This window comes from Excalfactoria chinensis, chromosome 3, assembly GCF_039878825.1.
Source record: "Excalfactoria chinensis isolate bCotChi1 chromosome 3, bCotChi1.hap2, whole genome shotgun sequence".
In the NCBI taxonomy this organism is placed as follows: domain Eukaryota; kingdom Metazoa; phylum Chordata; class Aves; order Galliformes; family Phasianidae; genus Excalfactoria; species Excalfactoria chinensis.
In genome coordinates this window covers 59,513,574-59,530,544 of record NC_092827.1, presented here as the reverse complement: position 1 = coordinate 59,530,544, position 16,971 = coordinate 59,513,574, and the positions used below count along the sequence as shown (strand labels likewise).

The window sequence follows — 16,971 nt, the reverse complement described above, 5'->3', positions numbered from 1 at the left end:
TGCAAGAAAGAAAGGGGATATTGCTACAATTTCTTCCTAGGATGAGGAACTCTGGGAGGAGAGAGCTTCTGTCTGTAGGCTATCCCCGAAAGACACCTCATCCTGCTTTACCTACATGAGCTACATGGCATAGTATGTATTTTTCAACTCCCCCAGGAAAAAAAAGGGAAGTAATTTTGTTACAGTTACAAATGTCCATAAGAATTTTAGCTGGTTTAGAATGGGGATCATTTTCGGAGCTATGTTGAGTCAGATTTTTAAGAACAATAGCAATAGTGATGACACTGATCTCTGTTCACCCAACAGCATATTTGAAGCTGCAGATAGAACAACTTTTCTTGCAGTAGTTGTTCCCAATTCGCATCTTGGACAAACGTATGAGCATAAAATGTATGAGCATAAAATTTCTTCTTTTTGCTTGTTCATTATCCTTCATAATCTCCTTTCATTTCTTTGTGATATAAAAACCTACCTGGTTCTGTTCCTATGAAGTTTTTAAACTTAAAATTAATACAGCTTATTCACTCATGCCAGTTTCAAAGACTTTTTTTTTTCTCTGTCTCTCCCATAATGACACATTAATGTAGTCATTTTCTTGGAATCTTGTACCTCATATTGTTTTCTGTACATATACCTATTTCTGACAAGCATTATTTCTCTCTGCTTCTTAGTGTTCACTGTGGTTTGAGTTAGCGTTCTGTATCAGTTTCCAGAAATAGTTGATACTTGGAACGTTTTAAACCATGTTGACTACACATCTACTTAAAAGTTAGTTCACGTGTCATGCCTTCCTTTCTGCAATGCAAAACAAACCCTATACAAAACTGTCCTGTATTTCCCTTTTCTAATGGCTTACCAGTTCTCTTAAACTGTTGCAAATTAAAATTCCTGTGGGTAGTTCAAGTGAAAATTCTGTAAGTTATCATTGTGACATTTATGACTACAGCTGTTTCTGTCAGTCTAAAAATGTAGATCCCTTGAGTAAACAAACATATTAGCCTTTAATGAGGACCTTCAATACTATAGCTCCATATACAAAATGTTGTTTTTATTTGTCTTTGTTTTTTTCCTCCTATCTAATGCAGGTGCTAAATTCAAAATTGTACTAGTTATAAACAGTTTATAACTTCATAGGTAGGTACAATTCTATGCCATTGCTAAAGAAGACTTTAAGTAAAACCACTCTCAGTGCACCATGTAATGCAACATTAGATTAGACTTTCTTGCTATGTTGTTTTAACAAGAAATAATTATCTTTCCCTTAATGTTATGTGATTTAAAGCCAAGACATTTGCATAACGGGCAAGTCTTTTATTTCCAGGTAATATGAAGAAATTGCACCATGCTTGGTGAAGGTTTTCCTGAACTGGAAAAAGTCCAGACTAAGTGAGAAAAGCATATGACTGTCTCAGAAGGGATCTGTTATTCAGCTCATGACATAATAAATGATCAAACAAGTTCACCTTGTTGTCAGTGTACAAATTGTCACTGACCACAGCAGCTGCCAAAATGGAAACATGGAATGCAAACAGAGGGTTTTTTTTCCTGAACAGTAGGGAATGTTTCATCTGTCATGCAAATCCTACTACTTCACTAATGTTTCTTTATTAGAAAAACTCACTTCTACTTAAATGTCTCAAGTTGGCTTGTGCTTAAAAAGGTAGCTCCTCTGGAAAAAAAAATGAGGTAGATTAGGTGAAGCATTTTTAAGTTCTTGTGCAAAACTGGAACCCAAGGCTGCTTTAGGTAAACAAGCTGAATTTTGTATAGCCCCCTAATGGGAAAATGCAGCTAAATACCAAGTTTTTTTATACTTGGCCATGAGTAAAGGGCACTTTACCAAGGGAATGAAGAAGCCTAATACTGTGCAGCCCTTGTACATTTCTGAAACACTTCAAGGGGCAGGGTACACCTTGCACCTCCTTAGGAAAGCACTGAGCTTGCTCAGGCATCACCAGCATTGTAAACCTTCCTTCAAGTGGCACCAGCAGGGAATGTTTCTCCTCATAGGGGCAAACCTTTGGGCACTGGAGCTTTAGGTGCAATTAGCTGATCTGCTTGCATGGGCTCAGTAGAGCCACTTAATGGCAGTGAATAGCAGAAGAGCGAGTCCCAGGTGCTCCCAAGCCTGTCTTTGTTATGCTTTCAGCCACTGAAGAGAAAGATGTTTCTCAGAGCAGCCAGAAACACAGTTCCTTGGTTAAGTGGCAAGCATTCAATCAGTAGGTTATTAGCTGGAAGTACTTCAGGTTTGTTTGTGTCTCCATATGTTCTATATCTTCTTCCTTCATTTATGAGATCCAGAATGAGGGACTGTCACGCTGTGGATTAGTACAAATGGTCTGTATGTGTGGCTGTATCTTGTACTAGGTCTTGTCTAATTGCCATTTAAACATAGATTAAAAACACATTTCTTTGGCCTTATCTTGAAGCATGAGCCATGAGGGCTTTCTCCGAGTGCTGGGCATCTGATTCCAAAATGGTGGTACCTAATCTCCCATGGCTTCTGTTTTACACAATTAGATCTAGGTGGTCGCAAAGGCAACTTGTAGAAATTATTCAGTCCAGGGAGTCCTTACCTAGTTAATTACTACAATACGTCTGTCTCAAATCAGGAACAAACAAGTCACTTTCTGGGTCATATATTCAGATCAATAACATTAATGGGTAAGGTAAATACAGAGCCAATTTACAGTGTTGTGGAGGATCAGAATTAATTTTATTTGCAACCTTATTATACTGAGGATCAGCTGCAGAGAACATTAGCAAAGGGATTTTATTGCTGTGTGTTTAATTGTGTGGACTTTGCTTGGTAATGTTTGTAAAAAATATAAAGCCATGTGCGAAGGCCCAAATGTTTCATCTCTTCACAAACTTCAGTGTTTATTGCTTATGATATTTCTTATAATGGACCTCTCTCACTTTTGATGTATTTCAAAGGTTCCCCATATCTTTCAATTTTAATACTATTGACATGAGTGAGGTAGCAGAAATTTCATTTTCCAAATTAGTGACAGTTCATTCTTTGTGTGATTTAGGAACACAAGACTTACATGGACATCACACTTCATTGTGTTTATCTCCCTGCTGATGCTTCAGTCTTTGTCATTAGCTGATTGAAGTCAAAACTTGATCTCATTTTCATTCCTTGCTAGAATGTTATTTTAGAACCTCATGTCGTAGGTTAAAAATTTTCCTCTGCCTGCTGTCTAACCTTTGCCTATACCCACTGTTTATTGCTCCATCCTCTTTTGTTTGTTCCTAGGATACATTTCCAGGGCTGGGAAGAAAAGTCATAACCTTCCTGTGGTTTATAGACGACAATCAGATTGGCTCACAGTTTTTCATATACTAGATAAACCAGCATTTATTCACTTTATGAAATAGTTCATTGGTCTGAAGTACTTAAGAAGCCTTATGTAACTGTTTTATGGCTTGAATTTACTTTCCCAATGCTATCTTACTAACTTCTTTCTTCCAAGGTCTGTCTCTCCTGTTCAATGCTTCTTTTGGTTAAGATCGCTGATCCTTATTGCTCTCTTCCAATACCTGAAAGGTGCTTTCAGTGAGAGTGGGGTTGGTCACTTCTCACTGGTGACAGGATGAGGGGAAATAGCCTCAAGTTGCATCAGGCTAAGTTTATGTTGGATATCATGGGAAATTTCTTTACAGAAAGGGTTGTTAAGCACTGGAATAGGCTCCCCAGGGAAGCAGATGAGTCACCATCCCTGAATGTGTTTAAAAACTGTTTGGATGTGGTGCTCAGGGACATTAGTGGAGGGTTGTTAGAGTTCGGGCAGTGTGGTTAGGTCATGGTTGGACTTGATGATCTGTAAGGTATTTTCCAACCTACGTGATTCTATGATTCCAGGCTCACCTTACTAACAACTATTTGCATCTCTCAAGTAAGGCACTCCATCTCCTTTAACTTACGTTTAGCAACACATTCAGTTCAGGATTGGATTTGTTAATGAGATTCCTATAGTGGCAGATTATGTAGCAGTCTGCCATCAATCATGCAAAGAAGCACAGGGTCATTTGTACAGCGCTTTAGATACAAAGGTCCACAGCCTTTCTTTATATGCATGTTATTACATTCTGTGCATCATATCATAGAAATTCTAAATGTAGGAAGCAATTCCTTAGAGAATAAACTGAAAGAGCTAGTTTGAAAAGCAAACACTTTAGTCTAGACTGAAGTTAGTGGTGATGTTTTTCAATGATCTGTGTCAGAATCAATTGTTAATATTACCCTGTAGCCTTTCATAAAGTCATTTCAAGCAGTGTACAAGTGAAATTTTTTAATGATATAAAAATGAAAGCCAGTAACACATAAAAGTATCACTGGACAAAATAAACAGCCAGCAAAAATTAAACAATAAGTCATTGTACTCAGTGTGAGTTTATACTATTAGAAACTCATAGTAAATGTGTTTCCTTCAAACCAAGACAAAATTTATTTCATTATTTGTAGGCTGATTTTAAATTTCCTTGTGAAATTCTTGTAAGAAAACAAACATCATTCTAAAATGTATCCAAAGGACACATCTATTATGAGATTTCACTTGGGATATCTAAGCCAGAATCTTTTCAGGTTTGCTTGAAAGAAGCCCAATGACTGTTGGAGATGTACAACAGAATAGCGTTTGTGGGAATGTTGAGATTGTGTCTAACAAGAGAGTTGAATGACTAGCAGGAAGTCTGTTGTCCATCAAATGAAGGAATATACATGAATATAAACAAGACACTTGTGGTATTATATAATGTGACCATACAAACAGGAATATGTCCAAACATAGCCATTAAAGATATAGAGAGTGTGCACCAAACAGATGGTGTTGATAATGTTTTTAGCTTAGCATATGGATGACATTAACTGCTAAGAATGAATGGTAGACACATGGTAGAATGGAATAAATAATAGATTATTTTATGGTGTAAAAAAATTTCCAGGAGAATTTCAATTTTATGTGTCAGTTCTGCCACTTCTAGGTACTTCTTCTGCCTCAGCCAGCATTCCCATTTTAGTGCATTCCACCGCATTTTTGCTTACAATTCTAAATTAGATATTTTAAATTAGATAGTTAGATATGGTGCTTCTTAAACATTCGTTCTTTCCAGGCATCTCACCCTTGTCACATGTTCAATGTCTTTGAAAATATATGCCTTATTTCTCTTTCCTGGCCATGTTATTACTATGCCAAACCATCTTGGCCATGGAGTAGCTGCTTTTCTTCTACTTACAAGGAAAAAAAAATCCAGGAAAATAAACCTAAAAATTTTAACTCAGCTTTACCTTTGGTAATACTGCAAGTTTTATACTTTCTAACTTGCTTTACTTCTATTCTTAGCTGCCTGTACATCATTTACTTGATATTTTTATTCAACCAGTTACACCTGAGATGAATTTTATACCTCTGATATGAAGAATTGCCAAATGCCTCTGATTTCTTATCCCTGGGTTTTTCAATCTGAGTTGTTCAACTTATTTTTTCTTAATCTTTTACTTTCCCCAGATTAGAAGCTTTTGTTGCCTTAATTTGTCACGTAGACAATTAAATTGAATTAACTGATAATCTCAGTGCAGGGGCACTTTTTAAAATAAAGGTCTTTCCCCTCACTGAAACCAAAGCTAAGTTTGTCACTGTGGAATGAAAAGAACAGATGAAAGAATTAAATGCTTTGTCTGAGAAGCATGGTTTCTAGTACTATTCTATATTTTCTCTTCAGTCTAATAATTAGGAAGCCATGCTTCCACCATATACGTCACAGTAATGACACAATTAAGGCAATGTTGCTCTTAAAGATGTGTCCTAATTCAAATGTGACTTTGAGAACTTCTTGTATGTTTCATGCTATCCCAGAAGGCAGTGCATCTGAAAAAGCTACCCTTGTTTTAAATATATCACTTTTATATTTCTTTCCAATCTACCACATCAGTTCTGTTAATGTTTCCTGAACACGTCCAAGTGGATACTGCTAGTGTTGCTTGATTCTTCTCTCCCTGGTCTGTCTTGTTTTAAATGAGATATGATTCTGTGTCTGATACAGGCACTGATTGCTCTTCCAGTTCGCTGTCTTGGCATTCAAATGTGCATGAGTAACATGCTCTTTGAATTAAGTACATTGTCTGAGTCAACTTTCTAACTACTCTCCTCATCTATACAGTTAATTTGATCTTTCTGTTCTTTGACATTTGTGGTTTATCATTTACTCGACTTTCCTCATGTTTCAAAATCAGGTACAGAGATTACACAGATTTCCTCCAGCCTTAAACTCCTACTTGACAAACCTCTTTTGTACAGGTTTCAGTAGTTTATCGACTGGTTTCCGTATCTCTGACCCAAAAAGATTTTTGATTATTTTGAAATAATAGTAGAAAAGGAGATGTCCAAGAAGGGCTTGGATAAGCCCAGGAGCAAATGTTAAACTGTAAAGTTTCCATCACCAGAAAAAAAAAGAAGCTATGGTGCATCGCATGTATGTTATTTCATGCTTTCTGAATCTTGCTAAAACCTCATCATACGGAAGTAAATAATGTGAGCACATAAGAGCTGTTGGGGCTAAGTTTTTATTGAACATTTCTAAGTTCACAGAATCACAGAATGACCTGGGTTGGAAGGGACCTCAAGGATCATGAAGCTCCAACCCCCCTGCCTGGCAGGGCCACCAAACTTCCATGTTTAGTAGATCAGGTTACCCAGGGCCCCATCCAACCTGGCCTTGAACACATCCAGGGATCGGGAGTCCACAACATCCCTGGGCAGCCTGTTCCAGGACCTCACCACTCTCCTAGTAAAGAAAGTAATATAAGTTATTATAGATAGACTCGAAGTATCATATTCCCATTTGGGGGTTGGACTCGATGATCTCAAGAGGTCCCTTCCAACCCCTACAATTCTGTGATTCTGTGATTTCTCAGGACACTTAACATTGTAAGCTTAGGAAATGAATAGGAATGGTCACTACAGAGTACTGGTATAAATTCAGTATTGTTTTCTAGTCACATTCTGCCTTATGATACACACACATAACCTCAGCTAATGAGTTTTTTGTTATCATAAAGACAACATTTTTCCCATTTAGAAACTCCTTATGTAAGTGCTTATAGATATAATTAGGATGTGTGTCAGTCCGTGTTACTTTTAATTCTCAGTTCAGCAATGCGTATGTTGGTTATATCAGAAGTACCTGTATACATAAGATGGATTTTGAGAGGCCACTGCAGGCAGCGATCTAACTTTCAGGCCTATAAATCCTTCAAGAGGAGATTCTGAGATAATTCATGCACCCCAAACTTGCAAGTTTTTGTATCCTGGCTGTATCAAAGAAGTGTAATATCTCTGTAACCCTCCTGGTCCAGGTTACTTCCCAGTACAGTGTAAATATAGCCTTTGTAATGCAGTGGTATTCCCTTCACTGAGTTTGGAGGAGGAGCAGCAAAAAGGAGGTGTGTGATAATTCTGAAGGAGGTTATCAGGATCCTAGCAAAGAGCAAATTCTAGCCAGCTAGTTGCTATTTGGATAATAAATAATCTACTGTAATACATGTAGAACACAAAGGGAATGCTAGAAAAAAAACATCCTCTTCCCTTTTTTTTTTTTTTTTGTTTTGTTTTGTTTGTTTTTTGTTTTCTCCAGTTTGAGTGCTTAAGATTCCCACAAAATAATTTTTACAACTTCACTCTGCTTCCTATTGCCCTGTAGCCTTGCAGGCTTGACTGAGCATGACTATTGCAGCTATGAAATGCTAAAAGGAACAAAGTTTTTTGGGTGACTTATCTGTATATAAAATGAAAAATATGTTATAGGGAGTTCAGAATCTCTGCTTAGGTTCAACATGTGCAACTGAATATATTGCATCCCCTTGCACAAGCCACGCTTGTGAATATTTCACTGGTATTTATAAAATTAACAAAAATCAGCCTGGTCTCTAAAGCAACTGCATACTACAAAAGCACAGAATTAGCTGCTGTTTGAATTTGCATTGAAGACTACTGTGATTTTGAAATAACAGCCTAATGGCAAGTGGAAAAACACTGGAATATTTTTTCCTGACTCAGCCCTCTGCAGCAGATTGCTCAATACTATCGACTAGCAGAAATGCACAATTTAAATGCTTTTAACTTTCATGTCATACTGGCAAAAAATGCCACTGTTAATTCTAGGAACACAGAGGAGAAAAAAAAAAATAGATTTCAGAAAGAGTAGAAAATGTATTTTATGTTATTAAAAAATAAAAGGAATGCTTAATTTCAGTGAAATTAGGAACCATTCCAGTTTCTTAAATTAAAAACAAGAAACACAATACTCCGTGTTTGATATGTTATCCTAAGTATAGATGCCTATTACCCACTGCCCCTTTTGCTGAAGGTCCCTTGAAACCAAAGAACGTAACCACAAAGTCCCATTTGCACATAGCCTATGAAACATGAACATAGGAAGAAGATGACATTCAGTTCTTCAGAGGAAATCTTAAATATCTTGACAGTTAAGCTCTCTTCTTAACTTCAGTAATTTAATTGATTTTTCTTTTTTCTTATTAGACTGCTTGGGGATGCACATATGTGTTCAGATTTGCTTACAGAGAAAAGTGGGCTCAAAAGCTGCCCACCTTTTCACTTTTGTTTCAGCTTATAATCCACTTTTACAGGATTACTTGCAGACTGTAGAGCTAAAGGATGTAGCTTCTTCCTGGATCACAGTTGCTACAGCCAGTTTTCTTCTGCCTCTTGGTATTTAAACAAAGTTTTCATGTTAGCTGGAGCTTGGGATCAATGAGGTGTGTCAATGGGAACCTCAGACTTTGGCTTTTCAGTAGTGTAGAAGTGCAGTGTATGTCAATACAGACCAAAGTGCATTATGTCAGTGAACGTCAAAGACTTCAGTGTTCTCCAGTTAAAAAAACAATCCCTAACTGCTTTTATTTTCTTGCAGAGAATGATGAAGAGTGGCAAGGACTTGATGAAAATGTTCCCCATGTCCCCTTCGTTGCAGAGCGCTACTCTGAGGCTGAAATGGTTGAAAGGTCATGGTCATTTTATGAACTTCTCAATAAGAGGCGGTCTGTCAGGTTTCTCAGTGATGAATCAGTCCCCAGGGAGGTTATTGATAATGTCATCAGAACAGCAGGTAGGTACTGCATTCTTCAAAGTCTGAAAAAAAAACAACCTTCACTATGGCTGTTCCACTGCGTAAAAGTGATATGAAAAAGCCAAGGGAATTGGCACTTGGATTGTGGTCTTCTAGACTCATCTGAAGCCATAAAGAGTAAGCACTGATTGATTGCTTGGAAATTAATCAGCTTCAATGAATGTATGTCAGGGACTTGTTTGGAGCACTTCTTTTATAGTTTTAATGTCCCTGAAAGGGAAAAAAGAAATCAAAAACGTGAAAAAATATCTCATTTTTAAGCTTTTAAAGTTAATTTTTATTAGAAGTTAAATGCATTTCAGTGACATATATTTCAGATAGGAACACTGAAGTGTTTGCTCTCAAAAAAGCATCAAATCATGTGTACTTCATGTGCTTTCAAATTTCATTCCTCGTGATATTCATCACATATTTTCTGGTTATTGTTGTTTTTCCGCAGATAAACTTAAGAGCTTGATTCGGATGTGGGAAACATTCCAGATAATGTAAATGGTTAAGATTTTTTTTTTTTTTTTTAAGAATTTATTTTATTTTTAAAAATATTTTTTTATTTTATTTTTTTATTTTAAAAGGAAACTTTTTAAAAAAGTTTCCTTTTAAGAGCAAAAATAAATCTTTTCCAATCTTTCCAGTATCATTGCCAGGGCCCTGCTGCATGACTGGGATGTATGCAGAGGACCTTGAGCATAGTTTGGCTGAGGATCAGATATAAATTTTCATCTTTTTGAGAACTCATGTTTCAGATCATCACTGTAATGTTCTCGTCTAATCCCATCTCTGCTTTAGTAACACTGACTTCAGCCAGTAGCGTGCCTGATACTCGTCGTTTATCTTAATTCTGTGAACTTGCCTCTGTTAGCACAGAACAATATTCATAAGCTACCTTGGAGGAAAGTTCAATAGACTTTAATAGGATTATTAATAAGGAGATTCTTAGCATTTGAGGTGCATTGTTTTCTCTTTAAAACTGTAATCAGCTTTGTTACTGCACTGTAACGAGACTCCATCTTCCTCTAATTAGCTGGGAGTCATTAGAACACTGAACATGTTTTAGCAAATGCACCAACGTGAACAAGCCTGGAGTACAGATGAAGTACTTTGTAAGCCTGAAAGCTTTGGGCTGTGCAGAGGAAAAGAGAACAATGCAAAACATAAATGTTATCAGTTCTTATCCAAACCCAAGGGAGAGACGAGGTTCTTGATACAAACACATTTTAATATAAAGGATAAATAGTTCAAGCTGCTTATTCAGGGTTTCTCAAGCTGAATTCAGTGCTCACATGAGCAAATGTAGCACATATCCAAGAATTTCAAATATTTTTTTTAAGTGTTTGTGTGGAGCTAGAGAGATCTGAACAGTGTTCTTTACCCTATATCTCTGTGAGCTTGCACAGACAACTATATCCTTCAGCTTCTGACTTTCATTTGTTAAGCATTTAAAATATTCTCCAGTAGTGTCAAAGTGATTGAGGCTCAATGAGCAAGTGGAGATTGAATACGTACATAGACCAGCTGTCTTTGGGACAGCAGATTCAAACCTGTATGCTATATGGCAGGTGCCTGCATTGCGCAGTTCCTCATATTCGTCAGCCAGTGACAGATTCCTGCGGGTGGTTAGACTTCTTTCCTTGAAAGCTATTAGCTTTGCCCTTCAGCTAAAACCACTTCTGAGTTTGTTGCATATTCAGATGATGTGCTGCTTTGGGCATAATAATTTGCATTAACATTGCTGTATGCATATATTGCATCACAATGTTGCCTTATCATAAAGAACACAAATGAATTTTTACAAATCCTCGACTTTTCCTAACTGTTAAATGGCGATTTGAAAGGACTAACCTCAGTCACTGGATGGAATTTTACACTTAGAAATGCAGAGGTTGTCTGCTAGAACTTACCTCTGTCCTTTTCTCCCAGTTCATCAGTTTTTCTTTCCCGTTGTTCTGATGGTGGAAAGCCCAGAGGGAAGAACTTACACCTCTCACTGCACACCCTCTCCCAGAATTCTGTCAGCCACTTCTTCATCTTTTCCCATTCTTGTACTAAGGTACTTCACCCAGTGGAGCGCACACTGAGCCCTGGACCTTTGTGGTAGTGCAAGATCCAGATTTAAAACATAAGATTCGGGAGATCGTAGAAGAAGAAGAAGAAATAAACTACAAAAAAAGGATGGGAGATAGATGGGTTAATGACCTGAAGAGATTAAGGTATGAAAAGATGAATTGGTTAAGAGTGTTGGAAGGAGATGTGTTTTGGTCTAGAGGAAACTACACTGAGAGTTTTATCCATGCTTTTCTTTTTGTATTTTGGCATTTATTTTGAGTAAGAAAACCAACAACAAACACCACATAAAACCTGTGAAGATATATATTTTTTCAATCTTGTTTTAAAGGTATTCTTTCTATTCTCTATTCCTTAAGCATCCCCCATTTTCTGGTGCTGCACAGAAGGGCAGCTGTAAACATTTCCCACTTCCTGATTGCAGAGAAAGAATAAAGATGAGGTCAGAGGCTGTCCCTGCCAGTGTGGTGCTAAAGTGTCTATACTGTGATCCTTATACTAATTTTCAGTTGGGCTTCCACCCAAACTCCTGTCTGAGAAAAGTTGGAGCTCCCTCACCCCAGCAGGAGTTGCGTTTCTATTTTTACTATCTTTATGTTAATTCTGGCTACTCGTTATGACTCTGTGCTTCAGTCTTACCAGAAAAAGGATGAAATAAGGGATCTGACTGTTCAGAACACCCTTCTCTGTTGTTTGGCTTTGTCTTGATTTTCAAGATAATGAGAATCTTATTGAAGGCACCATAGTCTAGAAAGTTAACATGATAAAAGAAGCGTATCTTGATTTCTTCTAGTATACTTTTACTTTCCTTCCTCCTTCTCTGTTTTCAGATATTTTTAAGATATAAGATTGGCAAGAAAAACCTAAAAATATGCGTAGATCCTTGGTGGCTGATCCATAAAATTCTGTTGAATAAAAGTGATTCCACATTCTCCATTTCGAGACTTTTCCAAGCATTTGAGTTTGTCATTTTTATTTTCCTATATAATCAGTATTGCCAGAAAATTCAGTCCTGTTTTTTCCTGTTGTTTGCCAAGCCATGAAGCTCCCAAAGTTGTTAGGAATTTTGTGTTTGGCTGTGCTAGTCCCAAGGCTTGACTTTATGCAAGTGTTGAATTATGCAGTATTTAATTTTTTGAAATGCCTTTCTGACTTGATTAACTCCATATAAAGGGAAGACACATAGGGAGTCTTGGCTTGTCAAATGAAGCATATGCATGAGCTTTATAGGGTTAATTTGTTCTCTTTCTGTCATGGTTTTTCCAGGTGATTACATGCTATGTAAACTACTAAAATGAAGTACTTTTTATGTTTTGAATGAGAGAAGTACAAAATAAACTTAAAAAAAAGCAAACAAAAAAACACTACTAAATCTGACATTATTTCTGTATATATTCCCACAGTAACAAACTGGGAACCAAATAAATTCTTATAGGGCTGAAATATCCAGCAACAGGATAGCAACATTTGTGGTAGGAATATATTCAGGTTTATACCTTAGACCAAACAGTTTTGATCTTTTCTGCCAGCTGTTGTCCCCGCAATCACAAAAATGCTGGCATTGATGACAACAGGTAGAGCTGCAGGTCTGCACAATTTGAGGAATGAAATCATCATAAGGACTAATGCTCATGAGGCCAGTTCAAAGATATGAGGTCAAGACCAAGCTCCTATTTTTTGCAATTCTACTTTTCAGCTCCTCAGTTGAATGTGTTAAACCTCAGAACTCTATTCAGACTTTTTGCAGAAATGGTTCTGTTTAAGCTGATAATACTTAATCCTCTATAGAATATGTTTTAAGTTTTAGCCTGCTGCTGTAATTGTCACGTACCTTTAATGGACCTTTGCAGATAGCAAATGTGACTTATGGGAAAGTGAAAGAATTGCAAAATAAATGTCCTAAATATTCTTTTGCAGAACAAACTGGATCAAAGAATACTTGGACACTGCCCCCTATCTGATCCTTATTTTCAAGCAGGTGTATGGGAGGCTTCCAAATGGCAAAAAGAAGACCCACTACTACAATGAAATCAGTGTATCTATTGCCTGTGGCATGCTGCTTGCTGCACTGCAGGTATGTTGACAGAACTGACGCACTGAGAAGTCACTATATTGGTTTCAATTACATATCAAAACTGTTCTGCCAAAATAAGGATGGAATCAAATTTCGATTTTAACTTTCAGTCCTTCAGACTGTCCAAATCCTGACAGTATATCTTAGTTTTTGAGCTTTAAAGTTACTCTACATAGGCCCTTGTCCGTGCTGATTCCTAATGTCAGTACTCTTAAGAAGAAGAAAAATGCAGTGCAACTTACTTTTGGAGTTATCATTGTCCTCCTATCACCGGCTTCAGCATCTGTGGTTTCTGCCTTATGTAGTTTCTGCTTTATGTTAACAGGGATGACAAAGGTCTTTAGGTTACCGAAGTATGACTGTACAGCACCACATTTTCAGTAACCTCTAAAAAATGGCTTGACCCTGAACCAATTTAGTTCACAATGCTGGAAAAAATATCGGGGACATATTTTACTGAACAGTCTGTACTATTTCAATCTGTCTTTCTGAGACATTTCTGAAAATGTACTGATTTCTAAAGCTCAGCATGCTTGACACCAACCAGTTGGATTTTCTCCGTGGTTTCTCAGCACTCACTTTTGCTTGATGTATCTGATGTACTCACACATATACTTAATCAGTGAAGATATTCTGATTGTTAGCTTGGACTGTCAGCAGGGTAGCCGCAAGCTGCCATCTCTTGCATTAGGCCAGTCCCCTACATGGAACTGCCATTTCTCCTTCACTCTGTTTTGAGTGACATTTCCCTGCCTGCATTGTTGTTCCTTAAGAGAATCTTCAGGAGGGGATGTCTGAGAAGAGGGCAGTGCAGATGCACATCACTGGGGGTACTGCTGTTCCACAGCTGCACGGGAGCCTCTATTTTCTCCCTGTAGAGCTGACAGCAAAGTGGAAGCACAAGGAATAGGGCAGAACCAGCACTATGTCACAGGTGCCTAAATTGGAAGCTGTAGGAGCGACAAAGCTCCACTTTCTGCCAGCTCACCATCAAGTGGGACTTCTGAGACTCCCTACCAACTGTTAGGCTCCTTAATGCTACCTCTTCCCCAGCTCTTAAAAGTTAATTGACAACACTAAATGACACAGTGCCACGGACTACTATTAGCTCTTCAGAAGATCATAGATACTACTGAATATGAGAGGCACATTGCCTGTGCATGTATCAGTGCCTGCCTTTTGTATCTCAAAGCCAACCAATGTGCTTTGCATTACGTGCAGGAAGAGACTGAAATCCACATGCACAACACTCAAGAAGCACCTCTGCTGTGTGGCCATGATTTTTGGATAGTGTCACAGCTCTTTCTTATTTGTCAGATTATTTAGCTCTTTTTATTTTACTTTTTTTTTTTTCTTTTTTTCTTTTTTTCTTTTTTTAATGAGATTTCATATGAGGGCAGAGTGATGCACAGGCTTATTTTTGGTTTCTGATGCAAGCCAGAATGTTTGTCACAGACTCCTATGACAAGTTCTGAGGCAGACTCTGCATCTCCTACCCCTGTGAGGTACAGAACTTGAGCAGGAACAAACATTCAGAAAGCTGTAAGAGATCTTCCTGCCAACAATCTGAGTTTAAGAACCAAAACATTTCTGTGTGAGTGATGAACCCCACGGAGTGATATTCCAGTGAAAGCTCCACAAGTGCCTCCCATCTTCACTTAGCCACAGGTTCCCCGTCATGATGCACACCACAGGCAGACTCCTGCTATGCAAAGTACAGGTATGTGAGAGAACAGAGCTATTTCCATTAGCCTGGGCTCTTGCTGCAGTGGAAAGATGCTGGATGCTGGTTTTGTTGTGTTTGTGTTTGGTTGTTTTTTTTTCCCCTGTAGGCAAAATAGGCATCTTTCATGGCTCTGCTGAGACAATGAGTAAATGGGATGTTCTAAAGCCTGCAGAAGAGTGTAATGAGGCACTATTTCTGGGCTAGTCAGTATGAGAATATGTACAGGTCTCAGGAGAATAATGATTACAAAACCACCTAGCACACACATTTGTTTCACTCTGCTCCTGTCTCCTTGCAGAATGCCGGTCTGTACACGGTGACCACCACACCCCTGAACTGTGGCCCCCAGCTGCGGGCACTGCTCCAACGCCCAGTGAATGAGAAGCTGCTCTTGCTGCTCCCCGTGGGCTATCCCAAGAAAGATGCCACTGTGCCTGCACTGACTCGAAAGCCATTAGAAGACATCATGGTGGTGATGTGAACCCAGGGCCACGAGGAGAGAGCACAACCTACTGCCCGCTAGGAAGCAGCAGCCTACTGAAGTTGTTGTTGCTTTTCCTGCGTATTATGCCCAGCTTTTATGCTCACATATTACTGCTGCTCTGGCTGTTTACACCCGTGCACCTTTTAGTGCTAGTAACCACAGTGCCTGCTTCTACTAACAGCAGCAAGTAGTCATGCATGGTGCATTTAGCAGGTATTGTTACCAATGAACCTAACCAGTCATTCCAAGAGACAAGTGCAGTAACATTTAAATGACCTTCATCATTTCATTTTTCTTATGCACTGTAAGGACAAATCTTTCCCCGAACTAGAACACATATTTTCCTTATATTTTTGTGATTACCACTGAACAGCTATTTTTAATTCATAATTTTAATGGAGGTTTTATATCACAGAATCATTAAAAATGGAAAAGACCTCCAAGGTTATCTAGTCCAGCTGTCCACCTACCACCAGTATTTCCCCGCTAACCCATGTCCCTCAGTACTACATATAAACATTTCTTGAATGCCTCCAGTGATGGTGACCCACCACCTCCCTGGGCAGCCTGTTCCAGTGCCTGACTACTCCCGAACCTGAACCTCTCCTGGCACCAGCACTCAGTAAACTTCCCTGTAGTAAAATATATATGTATATATATATATATATGTCCAGAAGTGTGTGTATATATATATGTATATATATATAAAGCCAAAATTCTTGTGATGGCATCAGCTTCTTAGCCACAGATTTTTGCGATGTGTTTTCCTCATCCTCTCAGAATCCCTTGCTGCCACTGAAAGGCAAGAGGAAAATATCACCTATACTCCTGTTCCATGGACTAAATGCCCCAACGTCCAGAAGTGCCTTCTGATAGCCTTCAAGCTTCTCTCAACAACTTCACAGCTGCCGGTGTGAACTGTAACCAAAGGTTAATAATCAGAGGGTTGAACCAGACCCTGACATTTTTTTTAGTAATGTCTCTGCCCTGTGTCCCATGTAGGCAGTACGCTTTGCTATGGGCAGGGGGCCCTCTGTTCCCTACAGAAAGGAGTAACCTACTACAGTTACCCTTCTTTCCTTCTTGAAAGAAGCCATCTTGAGGCATGGAGTTAACCGCCTCGCCCTAGACAAATCCCTGGGTGGATCTCCCACCTTTCCCTCAAATGCCAGAGCCTCAAACCAATTGTGTAATGGTACCTAGGAAACAAGGTGTGTAGGGATGGGGTTTGCCCGCAATGCTGAGCTGAGACCCATTTCCATTCCTTCCCATTTCTAAGGTCCCCTCCCTCCCTGTGCCTGGCAGTAACAGGAGAGGGGTCTGCCACCGTTTGAGGGGTATCACCCCAGTTCTTATCACATGTATAGCAGGGAGTCGCTCCACCAGACTATCTCCTGCTCACACACCCTGATGCTCCTTAACTTCTTCACCTCTTCCTTGAGCTCTGCCACCATACTGGGCAGATCGCCCACC

At 38.7% G+C, this 16,971-nt stretch overlaps 1 protein-coding gene across 3 annotated transcripts in view; it reads left to right on the top strand.

Annotated features, from left to right (window-relative positions):
• IYD (iodotyrosine deiodinase) overlaps positions 1-15,927 on the top strand; it is a 66,064-nt gene extending 50,137 nt beyond the window's left edge. For all 3 annotated transcript variants that reach the window (XM_072332574.1, XM_072332575.1, XM_072332576.1), the window contains 4 exons: positions 8,938-9,132; positions 11,201-11,360; positions 13,132-13,288; positions 15,313-15,927. In XM_072332574.1, the coding sequence (XP_072188675.1) occupies positions 8,938-9,132; positions 11,201-11,360; positions 13,132-13,288; positions 15,313-15,495 (695 nt within the window). In that variant the 3' untranslated portion in view covers positions 15,496-15,927. The remainder of the gene's footprint in view (positions 1-8,937; positions 9,133-11,200; positions 11,361-13,131; positions 13,289-15,312) is intronic.
• The last annotated feature ends 1,044 nt before the right edge of the window (positions 15,928-16,971 follow it).